The 13,927-nt window shown below is 46.9% G+C and overlaps 1 protein-coding gene across 5 annotated transcripts; it reads left to right on the top strand.

Annotated features, from left to right (window-relative positions):
- Positions 1 to 102: 102 nt before the first annotated feature.
- Positions 103 to 13,785, top strand: LOC110137832 (zinc finger protein 549-like). Of its 5 annotated transcripts, none has more exons than XM_020894493.2 (4): positions 103 to 482; positions 8,954 to 8,992; positions 9,852 to 9,978; positions 11,251 to 13,785. In XM_020894493.2, exons 2-4 carry the CDS (start codon positions 8,960 to 8,962, stop codon positions 12,723 to 12,725), a joined length of 1,635 nt encoding a protein of 544 aa, XP_020750152.2. In that variant the 5' UTR covers positions 103 to 482; positions 8,954 to 8,959; the 3' UTR covers positions 12,726 to 13,785. The 5 variants fall into 5 exon arrangements, with proteins under 5 accessions (XP_020750152.2, XP_070307796.1, XP_020750151.2 ...); XM_070451695.1 differs by having other exon boundaries at positions 8,954 to 9,224; XM_020894492.2 differs by lacking the exon at positions 103 to 482 and adding an exon at positions 5,440 to 5,724.
- Positions 13,786 to 13,927: the final 142 nt, after the last annotated feature.

The following is a 13,927-nucleotide window of genomic DNA, read 5'->3' as shown; positions in this document are numbered from 1 at the left end:
GCCCCTGAAAACGCCCCCTTCTGTGACGTTATCATCCCGTCCCTCCCAGCACCCACAGAGCATAGCATTCTGGGTAATGTAGTTCTGCGTCCGTACGGGAAGGGGCTGCTGCTAAGTCGCTTCAGTCGTGTCTGACTTTGTGCGACCCCATAGACAGCAGCCCACCAGGCTCCCCCGTCCCTGGGATTCTCCAGGCAAGAACCCTGGGGAATTTCCTTCTCCAATTCATGAAAGTGAAAGGTGAAAGTGAAGTCTCTCAGTCGTGTCCGACTCTTAGCGACCTCATGGACTGCAGCCAACCAGGCTCCTCTGTCCATGGGATTTTCCAGGCAAGAGTACTGGAGTGGGGTGCCATTGTCTTCCCCGCCGGGAAGGGGAATCCACTCCTTCTGGGCGCCAATGGCCCAGACGCCTGGAGACTGAAGCGGGCAAAGGGCCTTCAAAGGCTCCAACCAAGGAGACGAGGCATTGCGTGTTTCTAAGTAAGTGGATGTACTGTATTGTAACTTTTTTAAACTTTGTGTTCTGCTGCCTCACCATCCCCACAGTCTGCGAGCACCCCGCTCAGGTGATGACTGAGCTCAGGGTACGCCATCTTTCAGGGTACGCCAGAGTGATGAGATTGTGGCTCCCGGCACTAGCTTCCCTTCTTGCCCTCCCTGTGACCTAGTGACATTCCAGTGCACCAGTGAAGTCCCCTCATGACGTTTGCCTATAACCCCTCTGGGTACAACAATAATGGTGGTTGTCTAGAGGCCCTCTTTGTCTCTGGGCTTTCCTCCTACTGAGTTGATCGGGCTCCCAGGATATCATGTATGTGAGAGCTCAGTTGCTTCAGCCATGTCTGACTCTTTTGTGACCCCATGGACTGTAGCCCATTAGGCTCCTCTGTCCATGGAATTCTCCAGATAGAATACTGGAGTGGGTTGCCATTTCTTTCTCCAGAAGATCTTCCCCACCCGGGGTTCCAACCTGAGTCTCCTGTTGTCTCCTGAATTGCAGGCAGATTCTTTACCCACTGAGCCATCAGGGAAGCCCACAAAGAAACTATAGGGGACTAAAAATAACTGTGTACATGTGAAGTTAGGACAAGTGATAAACAGTAAGATACCAACAAAATCAAACACCCAGATATCATTTCTGAGGTGTCTGGAGCAAAAGCAGGGCACTATGCATGAGCCCTGCAGAAAGTGCCACCAAGTGGGTGTTAGACCACCTAAACCAATAAACATTGGGTGCTTATAAGCCACCCAGTCAAGAGTGTTTCCCTATAGTAGTTTCAAATGGATTGGGACAGATACAATTCATTAAGAAAAAAAAAGAACGAGACATCTGAAAAGAAGAGCAACTTACTAAATGCTGTTTCCTACTAGGACGTTGGCTGCCATGTTGTGTGAAAAAGGGGCAACTTATCCCCACTTTCCTGGTGATCCAGTATTTAAGAATCCACTTGTCAATGCAGGGGACATGGGTTCGATCCCTAGCCTGAGAAAATTCCACATGCGCAAGGCAACTAAGCCTGTGCACCACAACTACTGAGCCTGTGCTCTGGAGTCTCGAGCTGCAGTTACTGAAGGCAGTGCCTAGAACCTGTGCTCCACCTGTGCTTTCACCAAGAGGAGGGTGAAAAAGCTGGCTAAAAACCCAGCATTCAAAAAACTAAGGTCATGGCATCCAGTCACATCACTTCATGGCAAATAGATAGGGAAACAATGGAAACAGTGAGAGACTTAATTTTCTTGGTCTCCAAAATCACTGCAAATACTGACTGCAGCTATGAAATTAAAAGACACTTGCTCCTTGGAAGAAAAGCTATGCTCAAACTAGACAGCATACTATAAAGCAGAGACATTATTTTGCCGACAAAGCTCCGAGCCAAAGCTATCTTTTTTCCAGTAGTCATGTATGGATGTGAGTAGTTGGACCATAAAGAAGGCTAAGCACTGGAGAATTGAAGCTTTTGAACTGTGGTGTTGGAGAAGACTCTTGACAGTCCCTTGGACTGCAAGGAGATCCAATCAGTCCATCCTAAAGGAGATCAGTCCTGGGTGTTCATTGGAAGGACTGATGCTGAAGCTGAAACACCAATACTTTGGCCACTGGTGTGAAGAACTGACTCACTGGAAAAGACCCTGGTACTGGGAAAGACTGAAGGCAGGAGAAGGGGACAACAGAGGATGAGATGGTTGTGAATCTGTTACCTCAGATTGGGACTTGAACCCATGTGCTAGGACTTGAACCCAGCCAAAACCCAGTTTGGGACTGGAACCCACGTGGCTGGGACTCAGTTCAGTTCAGTTCAGTTCAGTTCCGTCACTCAGTCGTGTCTGACTCTTTGCGACCCCATGAACCGCAGCATGCCAGGCCTCCCTGTCCATCACCAACTCCCAGAGTCCACCCAAACTCATGTCCATCGAGTCGGTGATGCCATCCAACCATCTCATCCTCTGTTGTCCCCTTCTCCTCCTGCCCTCAATCTTTCCCAGCATCAGGGTCTTTTCAAATGAGTCAGCCCTTTGCATCACGTGGCCAAAGTATTGGAGTTTCAGCTTCAACATCAACTCAAATGCAGCCAAAACCTTGCTTGAGATTCAAACCCATGTGGCTGGGACTCAAACCCAGCCAAAACCCACAGTACCTGGTTTCAGGACCTAATGAAGCTCAGGTTCTTGATGTCTCGTCACAGAAAGAATTCAGTGATGACAAAGTGATAGGTAAGAACCGGATTTATTCAGATTCAGAGAGAAGCACATTCCACAGACAGAGTGGGGGCCGTTGCAGAGGGCCAGTGTGGCCCTGAAATGTGGCGTGGTTAGTTTCTATAGGCTTGATAATGTCATATGTTAATGAGTAGGAGGATTATTCCACCTCTTTTGGGGAAGGGGTGGAGACTTCCAGGATTTGGGCCGCCGCTCACTCCTTGGTCTTTTGACAGCGCCTTGGAACCGTCATGGCACCTCTCGGTGTGTCATTTCACTTGCTGATGGAGGATCAAGGTCTAGTCTTGTCTGCAATCTTGGTCTCATTTGATTCTAATCGATTTATGTTGTGTCTTTGGGCTATGTCATTCTTTAAAAATTTGTGCCCTACCTGCCCTTTCCCTCCTGTTACAGTTGGATGGCATCACCGACTAGATGGACATGAGTTTGAGCAAGCTCCGGGAGTTGAAGCTGGCCAGGGAGGCCTGGTGTGCTGCAGTCCATGGCGTCGCAAAGAGTTGAATGTGACTGAGTGACTGCACAGAACTGAATCGAAGTGAACTGAGACTGTAGCCCGCCAGGCTCCTCTGTCCATGGAATTCTCCAGGCAGGAACACTGGAGTGGGTTGCAATTTTTTTCTCCAGGGAATCTTCCCCTCCCAGGGATTAAACCTGGGTCTCCTGCACTGCAGGCAGATTCTTTACCATCTGAATAACCAGGGAAGGCAGATGGTAAATGCATTTGTTGTTGTTGTTGTTCTGTCTCTGGCAAATGCTCTTGGCAAGTGCCAATTTGTAGTTGACATCAGCGAGGAATGAGGAAAAAGGTGCAGCCAAGGAGAGAGCTTTGGGTTGTCCACATGGCATAGAGGTTCTTACCAAATAAGACTAGGAGTTCAGAGTCTTCCATCACAACTCAGTCATGTTCTTTAAGGTCCTCAATGGCTTGAGAGCCAGAGGCAGCCAGTTGATCTTGAGGTTTTATATGAGATTGAAAGCAACAGTTAGAACTGGATGTGGAACAACAGACTGGATCCAAATAGGAAAAGGAGTATGGCAAAGCTGTATGCTGTCACCCTGCTTATTTAACTTATATGCAGACTACATCATGAGAAATGCTGGGCTGGAGGAAGCACAAGCTGGAATCAAGATTGCCGTGAGAAATATCAATAACCTCAGATATGCAGATGACACCACCCTATGGCAGAAAGTGAAGAACTAAAGAGCCTCTTGATGAAAGTGAAAAAGGAGAGTGAAAAAGTTGGCTTAAAGCTCAACATTCAGAAAACTAAGATCATGGGATCCGGTCCCATCACTTCATGGCAGATAGATGGCGAAACAGTGGAAACAGTGGTTGACTTTATTTTTCTGGGCTCCAAAATCACTGCAGATGGTGACTGCAGCCATGAAATTAAAAGACGCTTATTCCTTGGAAGGAAAGTTATTACCAACCTAGACAGCATATTAAAAAACAGAGACATTACTTTGTCAACAAAGCCCATCTATTCAAGGCTATGGTTTTTCCAGTGGTCATGTATGGATGTGAGAGTTGGACTATAAAGAAAGCTGAGTGCCGAAGAATGGATGCTTTTGAACTGTTGTGTTGGAGAAGACTCTTGAGAGTCCCTTGTACTGCAAGGAGATCCAACCAGTCCATCCTAAAGGAGATCAGTCCTGGGTGTTCATTGGAACGACTGATGTTGAGGCTGAAACTCCAATACTTTGGCCACCTGATGTGAAGAGCTGACTCATGTGAAAAGACCCTGATGCTGGGAAAGATTGAGGGCAGGAGGAGAAGGGGATGACAGAGGATGAGATGGTTGGATGACATCATCTACTCGATGGACATAGGTTTGGGTGAACTCCAGGAGTTGGTGATGGAGAGGGAGGCCTGGCGTGCTGTGGTTCATGGGGTCGCAGAGTGGGACACAACTGAGCAACTGCCCTAAACTGAAATGGCAAATATTCCAAGGACTCGGAAAGAATGCCTAAAACTTGCCACAATAAAGGGCTTACATCTTCCTTTAGTGATGGCTTTGGCACTCAACCCTGTTCTACCCTGTTCAGAGTACCGCACTCTAGCTTCTGAGTCCAACTGCAATTAAAATTCTTTGTGATACAAACCTCTGTTTGCCTTTAAAAGCTCCTGACGTTTATTCCCTAGCAGGACACCATTAGTGTGGCTATTTGTATATGTGTTCGCAATTGTAACTCTTTGTTCCTATGTAAACGTGTCGGGCAAGATTATTGCCTCTGGGGTTTATTTAGGTCCACAGGACCAACGACAGACTTTATTATCTGACTATATGCTTTTTGTTAGCCAATAATTAAAAACACTGAGATATTTTGTTGCATATAATTACCTTTAAAATTTTTTCCTCCAAATCATACTGACTAGATTTTACTTACTTGAAAATTTCTAAAAGATTTGCATAAAAATAACAGCTGAAGACTGTGGCTATTCTCAGTCTTTTCACGAGGGAAACGCTTGTTTGCTAAACCTGTATTAACTTTTAGCTGAGAAATGGTAGTTAAATCAGAATTTTGTAAAGATTATACCTAAAGGCTTTCTTGGGTCTACTTTTTAATCTGTATATCTGTCAGAACACGGTAAGGCGAGACCCCGGGGCTTTGTAACGCAAACCAGAACCGAGGGAACTACACTACCCAGAAGACCATGCGCCGGTCTGCCTTGTTCTCCGCACCAATGAAGCCCCCAAACTCTGGCTCTTCCTGGATTATGAAATAGGAGGGGGTGGGATTTCCGGCGCCTTTTTGATGGCGGTCGTTTGACGGCTTTTGCTGCAGACTGCAGAACCTGAGACTCTAAATAACTCGGTGCAGCCGGCCTTAGAGAAACTGGGAAGAACCCAAGGGGCGCCGTCCACAGTGCACAGGAGTGAGCGGACTTCAGGACACTTCCAGGATTTTCGGCCCAGGTCTCCGCCATTATCTCGCGCTTCTGCTGGCACCACTGCGCCCACAGGGTCCTATGGCAACCGACGCGCTGCAGGGCCCGCCCCAGGTGACAGTTCCGTCCCCAGATCCTCAAGCCCCCGTGAGGGTCTCCTGCTCACGGCGCCGCGGCTTAGGCCCGTCTGCAGAAGTTTAGGCGTGCGTGTGTGGCGGTCCGCTTTCTGACACGCTGTGTGCTGAAGTGTGGCGCGTTAAAGGCCGTGGGCCCGGCACGTGCCGATCCTTGGAGGCGCACACGAGCCAGAGCGTTAGGGAAACTTGGGATTGGAGTCCTCTCTGCAGGGACAGGGCATATGAAGAGGAGTCAATCGTCTGGGTCAGCTGGGCCGAGAGCATTCTGGGAGGCATGAAGGGTTGTGAATAAATTAGGAATTCGCTTGAGTTTCAAAGTATTTCAAAGCCAGCTCCGAGGAGTACAGACTGGGGAGGAGGAGATGAGGGTGGAGGCGGGGAGACCTGGGGGAGGCTTCTGAGTTAGAATCCGAAGAGTAAGGTGTTTTCTGGACGAGAGTGATGGGCATGGCAGTTGCTGACCTGAAACAAGTAGCCTGCCCTGTATTTCGCACACAAAAATGGGCTTCAAAATAATTTTTTTTCAGGATCTTTCGGGAAATTGCAATTGGGCTGTGTCACTATGGGGGAGTTAACACTTTTATAGAGATTACAAAGGGAAGTTAAAACGGCTCTAGTCACCAAAAAGCCCATGGCTTTTCATTGTCTGAGTCCTTTCCAGGAAAAAGGAGACTCTTCTTCCTTTGGAATACCATTCTTGTCTCAGGTCAGTGAGGGCTCCCTCTTCTGGTCTGCCAACTCTAATTGAGGTTTCTGTTAAATAATTTTTTTTCCCCAAAGGAATGTAACAGATAATATTCCTAATAAGTCTTACAGGTAATTGGCATGATTTCCTGGTGAAGTAAATGTGGCTCTGAGCTAAAGACAGAATAAAGGACAATAAAGGTTTTCTTTATGACCTGAGACCACACTGATGTGAGAAGTCAATTTTAGGGAGAGAAGAAAAGTTGGATTTGAGACATGTTGTTTCTGAGATTCAAAACTGAGGTAATGTAGGGGCTTGCTAGAATCTATAGTCTGGAATTGAGGGAGGAGGTCACTGACTCAAGGACGTCCTTGTGGTGACACCTAAATCTGGATCTCAAATTTAGGTGGGAAAATTTTTTCACTTTTCTGTGAAAGGGGACCTGAGATGAAAGAAGAGGTGGGGCTGGAGGGCAGAGTGGGTGGGACTTTGAGATGCTGCCTGAAAATGGGAGTGTCCTGAGGCTCCAGGGGCTTTATAAGAAAGCAAGGGTATAAGGAGTAAAGAGCTTTGCCTGGGAAGGAGGTGGAGAAGGAAGGGTGAGGTCGTGTACATTAACTGATGAATACTCCGCCAGCTGACTGTCTGTTCCTTTTGGAGCCACAAAAATTGGGCAGTGCTGACCAGTCAGTCAGTCTTAAGTTCAGTGAAAGGGCACAGGTGCCTCAGCTCTTCCAGGAAACTACAGGTTAAAAACGTATAGACTGAACAACAAAGGTCCATCTAGTCAAGGGTATGGTTTTTCCAGTGGTCATGTATGGATGTGAGAGTTGGACTATAAAGAAAGCTGAGCCCCCCAAAATGGATGCTTTTGAACTGTGGTGTTGGAGAAGACTCTTGAGAGTACCTTGAACTGCAAGGAGATCCAACCAGTCCATCCTAAAGGAGATCAGTCCTGGGTGTTCATTGGAAGGACTGATGCTGAAGGTGAAACTCCAGTACTTTGGCCACCTCATGCGAAGAGTTGACTCATTGGAAAAGACCCTGATGCTGGGAAGGGTTGGGGGCAGCTGGAAAAGGGGATGACAGAGGATGAGATGGCTGGATGGCATCACCAACTCGATGGACATGAGTTTGAGTAAACTCCAGGGACTTGGTGATGGACAGGGAGGCCTGGCGTGCTGCGGTTCATGGGGTTGCAAAGTGTCGGACACGACTGAGTGACTGAACTGAACTGAACTAAATAAGTTAATCTTGTATAAACAAGTACTAATTGTTTAAAATGAGAATGAATATCTGTGCTAGGTTTTATCTTGGGCTCCTTGGAACTTCCTAGCTGTAGGACTATTCTTTGTTACAACTTGCCCCTGTTTCACACAGGAGTTTATTTATAATTGAGGTGACTTAGGATTGGACTGGTTGCCAGGAAATAAGGAGAATAGAAGGTTAAATTCTCAGCCCCATGTGGAAGTTCCCAAGAATCAGAGGGGAGCTGAAGATTATAAAAATTGCTGAGGAATGAAATTCAAGGAGCCTCAAGATCGGTGAACACTGTAAAACAGTGGAAGTCTTGGGAGGGTGGCTTGTACTGAAAGGGCCTGAAACTCCCTGCTGCCCTCCACTTCCACTACCTAGACCTAGATATCCCTTCCATTGAGCTGTTCTAAGTTGTATCCATTACAGTAAGCCAGCAGTAAGAAAAGTGTTTTCCTAACGTTCATGGGTTATTTTATCAAATTCTCAATACTGACAGGTTCAGGGAAATCCCTGAATTTGTAGCCAGTGGGACAGAAGTACTGGTAGCCTGGGGACCAGGGATTGGAACTGGCTTCTCAGAAGAGGGCAATTTATGGGACTGAGCTCTTAAACCTATGGTCATGAATTTCAGGGAGTATAATAATAGGAGTGAATTCTGTCATGAAATCAAATAATTGGTAGTGGAAAAGAGATACTTTGTCTCAGAAAGCCTTGAAAGACGTGTAAGGAAATCCTGATTTTAAAAAAAAACATTTATAGGAATCTTAATCCTGTTTTATGTCATTGTGAATCTTGGGAGAGGTTAATAATGCATTTGATGTTTACACAACATTAGGAGATAGACATCTTAAGTGTTACCCTTTTACACCTGGGCTTTCCTGGTGACTCAGAGGGTAAAAAGCCTCTGCCTGCAATGCAGAAGACCCGGATTTGATCCCTGGGTTGGGAAGGTCCCCTGGAAAAGGAAATGGCAACCCACTCTAGTACTCTTGCCTGGAAAATCATATGGATGGAGAAGCCTGGTAGTCTGTGGGGTTGCAAAGAGTTGGACACAACAGAGCGACTTCACTTCACTTAACTTTTACACCTGAAGACACTGAGACTCAAGGAGGTTGAGTCTTTATCAAAGGCTATCTGAGTTGTCAGGTTATAGCTCTGAGGTCAGAGGTCAGCCTGAGGTGACTCATCTTCAGGAAAGGACACAGCTCCACCTTTCCATCCTCACCAAGATAACCTTGATCTCAGATCCTCCCTCTTTTCACAGGTTCCCATGGTAGCAGCAACCTTTATGGTCCCTGGACAGGTAAGTGGAAGAAGCCCCAGTACCTCTCCCGATGTCATCCCACCCCTAGTATTGACACACAGATACAAGAGACACAGTTATCCTGGGCTTGTTGGGCTTTAGTTCTAGCCCTGGAGTCACCTCAGGTGCAGGACCTGTAAAGTGGTACTGAGGTGGTCTCATGTGTCCAGTGGAGAAGATGAGGTGGTGAGATGTTCCTGGGACTGGAGCCAGCCTGTCCGTGTGCCTGGAGGTGAGACCGAGTGGGGTGTGTCCAGGACACTGCAGGACCCAGGACGTGGGTGGATAGACAGCACAGCCTTTCCTGGGGTGGGGCCTGAGGAGCTGGATGCTTTTCTGCTGTGCAGGGCCAGGGACAGTCGTCTGACATGACACCACGACGTTTACCTTTAGGTGAGGGTAGGGACACTGTGTCTGAGACGGGAAGTGAGAAGTAGGAGTGATGGGACTCCCTTGGTGGTCCAGGGGCTAAGGCTCTGTGCTCCCCATGTAGGGGGCCCAGGGTTCGATCCCTAGTCAGGGAACTAGATCCCACATGCCACAAATAAGAGCTGGTGCAGCCAAGAAAAAGTAGGAGTGATGAGCAGGAGGACTGTCCAGAATTACGTATCCTCGTGCTGAGTCTGAGATGTGGCAGGGGTGTCTCACCAGAGGTGTCAGGTGTACAACTAGACACCCATCTGAAGATCAGGTGGGGGCAGGGTCCCGGTGTGAAGATACTCCTGAGCAGGTGGACAGCAGGTGGACCATGTCAGATTCCAGGCCCTCAGGTCACGGTGTTGTGCCATGAAGGCTGGAGGCTGGGGAGGGTGTTTTAGTTACAGAGGCCGCTGTGAACTCATGTGTCCCCTCCTGACAGGGCCATGTGACCTTTGAGGACGTGGCGGTGTCCTTCTCCCAGGAGGAGTGGGGGCTCCTCGGCGAGGCTCAGAGACTGCTGTACTATGACGTCATGCTGGAGAACCTGTCCCTGATAGCCTCCCTGGGTAAGAACTGCGTCCGCACACACCGCCTGTGCTGGGCTCGGCCCTTCTCTCTGCATGGCTCACTGCAGCCTTCCCAGCCTGGGCCATGGACACTGCTTCCTTCCCTGGCTTCCGGGCATTTGAGCTTTGTGCCCCCACCCATGCGTGTCTAGTCCTGTGTCACATGCCCTGAAGCCTTTCACAGAAGTGTTTGGTCTCGGAGGCTTGTTAACTGTCTGTCCAGTTTGCTTGGGACTTCCAGTTTGCTTTGCCATTGCTTGTGTGTTGACTGTTCTGCTGGGTGGAAGATCTGTGTCACAGATTTTAACCCTTTTTGTGTGCACTGCCTGTCTCAGGAATTAGAGACATGTGGTCAGCATTTATGGTCAACACTAGGTTATTTTTGGAAGACTACCTAAGGTTCTTCTAGTACTATGTTTTTTTTTTTCTGAAGTCTGTCATTGGTTGATTGACCCTGGGCCAGTGTCTTTCTCATAGTGGCCCCATTTTCCCCTCAGGCCTTTGATCTAGTAAGTTCCACAGTCACCCAACCTGACCTGGGGGTGGAGGTGGCCCTGGGTGCCTGATGAGGTAGACACTTCTCTAGTCATTGGAAGAGGGTTGCTGGATCCTGGGCCTGGTGAGCAGGGGCTGTAGGAACGCACATCATAGGTCATTTCTAATCCTACAGGGAAATGTCCTTTGCTCACTAGTGTTTTAGTGCCCAGATTCATCATGGTCATACTCTTCTTTCTTTTCCTCCCTGTTTTGACACTTGGTCCACTTTTTCTTTCGCTGTGACTTCTCACCTCTTTCTGTCTTCTACCTAAGTGTCCTCCACATCTCCCCTTTCCCTCTCTCTTTGAAACCTTCTCCAATATTATTTGTTTAGTATATCGTATATGTTTATGTTTAATGTATTTTTAGAGGTGTATGTTTACTTGTATGGTATTTGAACACCAGGCAAACAGGTGTAATTGCATTTTCCTGGATTAGGACACACGCTCTACAGAGCTGACACTTGTCTCCACCAGAAAACCCTGGTGACTGCCACTGGCCAAGGACTGAGTTGTTCCAGGGTCTCTTCCTGGCGCAGCTCCATGTCCTATGTTCTCCTTAGTTTGAAACATTTCTATTTTTGTGACCACCAGGGACCGAGAAATGCATCGTATCCCCTTCTACCACTTGACCCTTCTTCCCTTGTTTTGAACACAAACCCATGTGCTCATTCCGACATATGTACTTCCCCACCAGAGTCTCCATACACTTTATCAGCATTTTTTATGGTTTTAGGGTGTTGGCGTGGAGGAGATACCAAAGAGGCCAGTTCTGAACAATGTGTTTCTGCAGAACAAGTGACACGAGACAGGAATCCACAGGTGGACCCATGTATCCTGAAGGCTGTCACTTCCACTGACATGTGTGCCCTGATGGAGAAAACCCTGCCCTCTTCTGTGGCTTCTGGGAGAATGCTCACTTCTCACTTGCAGCAGCACCAGACACAGCTCAGTGGAGAGAAACGTCTCAGGAGGGATGAGAACGGGGCCTTGCTCGTGACAAGTTGCAAGATCTTTGTACCTGACACTGTGTTCACATGTGGAGAGGCTGAGGAGGATTTCCTCGGTAGCCTGGGCTTTCTCCAGCGCCAGACCCCCCACGATGGAGAGCATCCACACAGAAGCAGGCAGAGCAGAGGGGGTTCTCACCCTGGGCAAGGGCATTACAAGTGTAGCGAATGTGGCAAAGCCTTCAGTAAGAAGTACAAATTCACAGAGCACCTTAGAGTTCACACTGGAGAAAAACCATACAAGTGCAGTGACTGCGGGAAATTCTTTAGACTCCGAGGGGGTCTCTCTCATCATCAGAGAGTTCACACAGGAGAAAAGCCTTTCGATTGCAGTAAATGTGGGAAAGTCTTCATCTACAAATGTAAGCTTGTTCAGCACCAAAGAGTCCACACTGGAGAAAGACCCTATGAGTGTCAGGAATGTGGGAAAGCATATGCCCGCAAGGATTCACTTGTCCAGCACCAAAAAGTCCACACTGGAGAGAAACCTCATAAGTGCAGTGAATGTGGGAAGCTCTTCTTGTACAGAAATAAACTCCTTGTGCACCAGAGAATCCACACTGGAGAAAAGCCTTTTAAGTGCACCGAATGTGGGAAATCCTTTAGTTACAAAACAAGTCTTATTATCCACCAGAGAACTCACACTGGAGAAAGGCCTTATATGTGTGGTGAGTGTGGGAAAGCCTATGTCAACAAAAAGAGTCTTATTGTCCACCAGAGAATCCACAGTGGAGAAAAAGTTTATGCCTGTAAGAAATGTGGTAATTTGTTTGTGAGCAGCTTTGCCCTCAACAAACACCAGAACGTTCACACCTCACAGAGGCATTATGAGTGCAGTGAATGTGGGAAAGGGTTCAAGAGGAAAATCACACTCGATGAGCACCAGAGAATCCACACTGGAGAAAGACCCTATGTGTGCAATGAATGTGGGAAAGCCTTCAAGCTGAAGAACACACTAATTAGCCACCAAAACGTCCACACTAGAGCAAAGCCTTTCCAGTGCAGTGAATGTGGGAAGCCCTACAGTAACAAAACAAGTCTTATTGTCCATCAGAGGATCCACACTGGAGTGAAGCCTTTTCAGTGCAATGAGTGTGGGAAGCCTTACAGTTACAAAACAAGTCTAATTGTCCACCAGAGAACCCACAGTGGAGAAAGGCCTTATGCGTGTAGTTCTTTGTACACAGCTCCAAGGTCATGATCTAATGTGTGTGTGTGTGTGTGTGTGTGTGCGTGCGTGCGTGCTCAGTCGCTCTATCATGTCCAAGTCTTTGCAACCTTCTGAACTATAGCCTGCTAGGCTCCTCTGTCCATGGGACTCTCCAGTCAAGACTGTTGGGTTGGGTTGCCATTTCCTTCTCCAGGGGATCTTCCCGCCCGAGGGATCAAACCCACGTCTCTCGCATTGGCAAGTGGACCCTTGACCGCTGCGCCGCCAATGTTCACCCTGGAGAAATGCCTTCTGGACTCACGCTTTCCTTCACTTGAGTTCATATCTAGTAGTGCAACTCCTTGTCATAGAGTGAGTGAATGTTAAACTCATGGAGGGCCAGTCCAACTCTTCCCAAAAGTGGTGGTGTCCTTTTATAGTCTCATCAGAAACACCACAAGCCAAGTTCCTGTTCTTTACATTCTTACTTGGTATGTTCAGGCTTTCCAATTTTAGTGACACCATAGTTGTATAGTGGGCCCAAGTGATTTTAATTTGCATTTCTCTAATGATACGATGCCGAGTGGTCTTCCATGTGTTAATTTCCAACCACATATCATTCTTGAAATTTCTGTTCATATAACTTGTTCTAATTACTGAGTTTGACGTTTTGTCATTGCTTACTGATTAAGGTACTCTAATGGAAATACTTAGCAATACAATCTTCCAGATTTGGTTTAGTCTTTTCAATCACTTAATCCAGAGAAAAAGTTTTTAATTTTATTGTAGTCTAATTTGTTCATTTATTCTCTTTACTTTTTCCCTTGCTTCCTCCTGTAACTTTTATGGTTTGAGGTTTTTACTGATGTAAGTGAATCATTTTCAGTTAATTGTGGAGTTTAATTTTTAAAATATGGACACCCAATTTCTGCCATAATAGTGATTTAAAGATCATACCTTTCCCCCTGAATTGCTTTAGTACTTCATTGAAGGTCAATCATTTATGTATGTTTATATTTGGAATTTCTATTCTGTTGCATTTATCTATTTTATTTATGCCAGTATTTTCATGTATTGACTAATTTGTTTTCATAATATGTCTTGAAATCAACATTGTGTACTCCTTTGACTTCCTTTTTTTTTTTCTTCAAAGTCATCATAGCCATTCTTGGATCTTTGCTTTTCATATGAAGTTTAGAATCCACCTTCTAGTTTATACAGTACAAAAATCCTACTAGGAGTTTGAGTGGGAT

Source organism: Odocoileus virginianus, chromosome 20, assembly GCF_023699985.2.
Source record: "Odocoileus virginianus isolate 20LAN1187 ecotype Illinois chromosome 20, Ovbor_1.2, whole genome shotgun sequence".
Taxonomy (NCBI): Eukaryota; Metazoa; Chordata; class Mammalia; order Artiodactyla; family Cervidae; genus Odocoileus; species Odocoileus virginianus.
This window is presented reverse-complemented; position numbering and strand designations above follow the sequence as displayed.

Coding starts and splice junctions, on each gene's coding strand:
- LOC110137832 (XM_020894492.2), top strand. CDS start 5,692: ATGGCAACCGACGCGCTGCAGGGCCCGCCCCAG. Junction 5,725..8,953: donor CGCTGCAGGGCCCGCCCCAG/GTGACAGTTCCG, acceptor CTCTTTTCACAG/GTTCCCATGGTAGCAGCAAC. Junction 8,993..9,851: donor CCTTTATGGTCCCTGGACAG/GTAAGTGGAAGA, acceptor CCCTCCTGACAG/GGCCATGTGACCTTTGAGGA.